Genomic DNA, 5,035 nt, shown 5'->3' with positions numbered 1-5,035 from the left:
GTGCTCCCGGTCCCCACAGCGCCTCGCGGCCGCGGGCAGCCCCTGGGGCCCCTCCCCCTGCTGCACCAGCGAAATTGCTAAACTTGTAGCAATAATGACCCGGCATTGAGGCGGCCCGGCCCGGCCGCCCCTAATCAGCGCGCCCCGCGGACCCCCCCTTCTCTCCCCCTGCGCTCACAGAAAGGGGAACAAAACCCTGCACGTTTCTCATCCTGCGCGCATAAAGCGCCGGGCCCGGGCCCCAGCGGGGGGCAGAGCCGCCCGTCAATCTCGGCGCCTGGGCCCCTTTGTCCCTCGCCTCCCTGCCACACCTTTTGTTCCCGAATCCAATAAGCGCCTATTCTCGCCACCTTCCCCGGCGGCTCCTTTCAGCGCCGGCCCGGCGGCCACAATGGCCCGGCTCTGCGCCGCGGCTCCCCATTCAGCGCCTTGGCACGCTCACAATCCGCCGCGCGGGCCGGGCCGCCCGGCCCCTGCGGGACAAGGGGATTACAGCGCCGGCAGGAGGGGGACGGAGGCTCCCCGAGCCCAGGGTCTCCCCGGCCCTGCGTCCCCCTGCATCAGCCCGGGGATCGGCTTCCCACAACTGGCCGCCACCAGAGCCCCTGCCCCGAGCAGCCCGGCCGCGGTCTCCGGGGCTGGGGCTGGCGGGGGCCGGTTTTGTACCAGGGACTCGCCCCTCCGCACCCGCGGTGAAGCCGCCGGGGCAAGGCAGGGCCCGGCGCTCCCCAGCTCGCCCAGTGCTAACCGAGTCCTGGGCGCGGGGCAGCGCCGAGCCAGGGGAGACGCCCGTGGAGAGCTGGTTGGGGCCGATGGCAAATCTCCCCTTGACAAACGGGGCCGGGGCGTCCCATGGGCTGGGCCGCGCGGAACTCGCAGCCCCGTCCGCTGTCGGGCCGGGAACAACGAGGCGCTGGAGCTATTGCACCTGGTTTATTAACCCCCTCGCTCCTGCGCGGGCTGGCACGTACAGCGGGTACAGAGTAGATACAGGGCCCGGCTCCCCCAGGCCCTGACACTTTGGCTTTATACAAGCGAAGCTGCTTGGACGGTGCGGGGCTTCCAGCTCCATGCCCAGCCCTGCAGCGAGCCACCCAGAGCCGTGGGACGCGCTCGCCTCCCCGGCCGCCGCGGGGGACCAGACAGGCTTTGGGCCGAGCCCGCTTCTGCCCTGCGGCCCCAACAGCTGCTGCGCCGGTCCCCCTCCCCCGCCCGGGGCACGGAAGAGCCGGGAGAAGGGGCTCCGCCGAGCGCAGCGGCTGGGCGCATCGCTTGCAGATCCCGCCCTGGGCGAAGCGGCGCTGAGGGCTGCGCGGGGCTCCAGTCTGCCTCTAGCGAGCAGTCTTCGGGCACCAGCCGGGGGCGGCGCGGTTCCCTGTCCTTCCCCGGGGCCTGCAGGCTGGATCCCGGAACCACCAGGCTCCTTCCTGGCCCAGAGTGTCCGCCGCCCCGCGCGGCTACCAGGCCCGGATTCCCTGCAGAGCGCCCTGGCTGCAGGAGGGCCCCGCGGCGCCCTGGTGCAGGGGCTGGGCCGCGCCGCCGAACCCGCCCAGGCCGCCCATGTTCACGAAGGGCCCCGCGGCCGCGCCCGAGCTGCAGCCGGGCTGGCCGCCCGCGGGGTAGCTGCAGCCGTAGCTGGCGTTGTAGGCGGCCGAGTTGCCGTAGCCGTAGGGCTGGAAGCCGCTGTAGGAGTAGGGCGCGTTGTAGGGCGAGCCGTAGCCCGGCGAGCCCCCGAGGCAGGGCTTCCCGTCCCGCACCAGCACCGGCACGGCCACCCGGCGCGGCGGCGGCGGCGCGGGGCCCAGCTCCAGCGACTTGTCCTGCCGCTGCCGCTTGCACTTGTAGCGCCGGTTCTGGAACCAGATCTTCACCTGCGTGGAGGTGAGCTTGAGGCTGCTGGCCAGGTGCTCGCGCTCCGGCGCCGACAGGTAGCGCTGCTGCTTGAAGCGCCGCTCCAGCTCGAAGACCTGCGCCTGCGAGAAGAGAACGCGCGGCTTCCTGCGGCTCCGCGGCTTCGGCCTCTCCGCCTCGTCCGGCTTCTCCGCGGCGCCCGGCGGCTGCTTCAGGGCGCAGCGCTCTGCACGGGGGGAGAGGCAGGGTTAGGGCCTGGCCGGGGGAGCGGGGCCTCGCCCACGGGGCAGCCCCAGCCCGAGTTCACGCCCCGAGCCTGGTCCCGCCGCTGGGCACCTGGCCTCAGAACAGGCCCGGCCTCGGCCCAGCGAGCGCCCCAGCCCCCGGCCCGGGGAGGGGCAGCTGTCCCCGAGGACTGGGCTGTGGTCTGCCAGTGTGAGGGGAGCTGTGCTTGGGTTTGTGCGGGACGTCCTGGGGGTGTGATCGTCTGGTGTGTGCTTACACGCGTGTACTGGGGTGTGTATTTCAGTGCCTGCCTGTGTGATCGCGGTGTTGCTGTATGCACAGGGTGTGTGTGTGTGTGTGAGTGTGAGAGAGAGAGAGAGAGATATCACGGTGTTGCTGTACACTCCGTGGTTGTGTGTATGTGATCAGGCGTTGCTGTAGGCCCTGGGTGGCTGTGTGTGTGAGATCAGGTGTTGCTGTAGGCCCTGGGTGGCTGTGTGTGTGAGATCAGGTGGTGTTGTACTCTCCAGTGGTTGTGTGTGTGAGATCAGGCGTTGCTGTAGGCCCTGGGTGGCTATGTGTGTGATGCACCCCCAAGCTGTGTGTGTGTGTGAGACCAGGGCTGTGCAGTATTCGGGGCCCTGTGCTCCCTGTGCTGCAGGGGTTGTGTCACTTTTCATGCCTCTGCGGGATCCCAGCTTGTGCGCGCTGGGGCAGTGGAAACATTTGTAGAGTGGGGGGCTGAGAGCCATTGAACCAGACTGTAAACGCTATAGGATGAAACTACTTCCAGTCAGGGGGGCGGTAGCCCGCCCACCCCCAGTTCCAACCCCGTGTGTGTAGGGAACAGCGGGTTACAGGGCCCGGCTCTGCCATGGGGTTCCGGCCCCTCACGGCTGGCCGGGAAGCAGCTCCTGGCGGGTCCGAGCCCCTTGGGCAGCGGGGCAGTTTGGGGGAGTCTCTGCGCTCCAGGCTGAGCGCGGCCGCCCCAACTCATCCCCCACTTGCCCGGCTCAGGCCGGGCGGCAAAGAGCAAGACGCCCCCGCCTAGGCTGACATCCCCGCACGCCTCTGTTCTTCCCCGGGCCCGCCCGCTTCCCCTCACGCACCCCGGAGCAGCGGGAGCCGCCAGCTCCATTCGCCTGTCTCCTTCCCCTTCCTCGCCCGAGGCCTGGGCCCGCCGCGGGGCCGGGACCCTCCTGCGTTTCCGCCGGGCCCGGTTCTGCCTCTCCGAGCAGCCTCCCGGAGCAGGAGCGGGCCCGGTCCGCGAGTTCCCGGCCCCGAGAACGGGGCGGCGGGTCGGATTCGGGCGCCACTTCAGCGAGCGGCGAGTGACAGTCCCGGGGGGGGCGGCCGGGGCCGGGGCTCGCCCCGCGAGTTATTGTTCCTGTCACAGCGCGGTGCTGCCAGGGTCAATCGGAACAGAGCCCGCCCGCCCCGCTGACCTCCCCACAGCACCCGGGCACCGCGGTGACCCCCGCCCCACGGACCTGCCTTCTGCGAGCAGGGGGGAGAAACTCGGGAAAAGACCCGCGCGGGGCGGACTCCGACTTCGCCCCTGCTGGGGGCGGCAGTGGTGGAGGAGCGCAATGGGGCGGATAGGGGCAGCCGTGGAGAAGCGCTATGGGGCGGATGGGGGCAGCCGTGGAGAAGCGCTATGGGGCGGATGGGGACCGGGGCAGCGATGGAGGAGCGTTATGGGGCTGATGGGGGCAGTGGTGGAGGAGCGCTATGGGGCTGATGGGGGCAGCGGTGGAGAAGCGCTATGGGACGGATGGGGGCAGTGGTGGAGGAGCGCTACGGGGCTGATGGGGGCAGTGGTGGAGGAGCGGTGGAAGAGCGCTATGGGACAGATGGGGACAGCGGTGGAGGAGCGTTATGGGGCGGATGGGGACGGGGGGCAGCGGTGGAGGAGCGCTATGGGGCGGATGGGGGCAGCGGTGGAGGAGCGCTATGGGGCGGATGGGGGCAGCGGGTGCTGCGCATGACACAAAGTCCCGTTAGCCCTGCTGTGGGGTGATGATGGGTGGGGGGAACTTGCAGGGGTCCCTTGCCCCTGCCCCGCGCCTGGTTAGCTCCGCATTAACAACGCGGCCGCGGGGTCGCTGCCCCCATACTCACTGGGGTCCCGATCCCCCGCAGGCTCCAGCTCGTCTCCCGGGCCATTGGGCTCACACGAGCCTCGTAGCACCGCCTGCACGTAGTTTTCCGGGGAGAGCCCCACGTCCCCTTGGCTCTCCGCCGCGGCCATGGAGCTCAGATAGGACAGCTTCTCCTCCTCCTCCTCTTCGTCCCCGTCGGAGAAGCGGGAGCCGTCCCCGGCCGCCAGCAGGCAGGCTGCCGAGTGGAAATGCTGCTCCAGGTGGTGCTGCAGCTGGGCTCCATAGTGCGGTTCCTGCTGCTCCAGGTTGAGGATGTCTTTGACAGAGAAGGGGGTGGAGGTGACGGGGCTCGGTAACATCATCGGGGCAGCGCGAACAGCCAATAAACCCTGGGGGCGGTGCAGCGCCCTGCGCAGGGCCCGGGGGCGCTCCGGGGTGCTGGGGGGGGGCGCAGCGCCGCGCGCTGATAAACCAGGGGCCGCGCGCTCCTGGCTAAGTTGCCTCCATTAGCCCGGCACTGGGGGTCTGCGTTTTGTTACAGCCTCTGCGGGGACCAGCCAAGGGCTCGCGAGCGTCCTCTGCCCCGGGCCGGCACGTCACGGCGAGGAGGGGCCGGGGGCCTGTGGGCAGCCTCCCCATTGGAGGGTGGGGGTGGCTGAGCCGGCCCCCTGAGCCCCGGCCCGAGATCCGGCTGCCCTACCAGAAATAGCAATGTCTTAAGGGGAGGCTCGGGGGAGGCTGCTCCCAGGAGCGCGCCAGACCGGGCCTGGCACCCACCTGGCTGGGCAGAGGCTGCGGGACGGTGTGTGGGGGTCAGGGAGCCCCAGCTGTGCGGATCCCAGGGGTGCCCTGGACAA

At 70.4% G+C, this 5,035-nt stretch overlaps 1 protein-coding gene across 1 annotated transcript; it reads right to left on the bottom strand.

The window, feature by feature from the left end:
• Positions 1-1,276: 1,276 nt before the first annotated feature.
• On the bottom strand, positions 1,277-4,709 carry NKX2-3 (NK2 homeobox 3). Its single transcript, XM_034776161.1, has 2 exons — positions 4,198-4,709; positions 1,277-2,077 (listed from the first exon to the last, which is right to left on the bottom strand). The coding sequence occupies exons 1-2, from the start codon at positions 4,538-4,540 to the stop codon at positions 1,458-1,460; spliced, it is 963 nt and encodes a 320-aa protein (XP_034632052.1). The 5' UTR covers positions 4,541-4,709; the 3' UTR covers positions 1,277-1,457.
• Between the last annotated feature and the right edge of the window lie 326 nt (positions 4,710-5,035).

Source organism: Trachemys scripta, chromosome 7 (genome assembly GCF_013100865.1).
Source record: "Trachemys scripta elegans isolate TJP31775 chromosome 7, CAS_Tse_1.0, whole genome shotgun sequence".
Lineage (NCBI taxonomy): Eukaryota > Metazoa > Chordata > Testudines > Emydidae > Trachemys > Trachemys scripta.
Note: the sequence above shows the minus strand (reverse complement) of the source record. Positions and strands in the feature narration are given on the sequence as shown.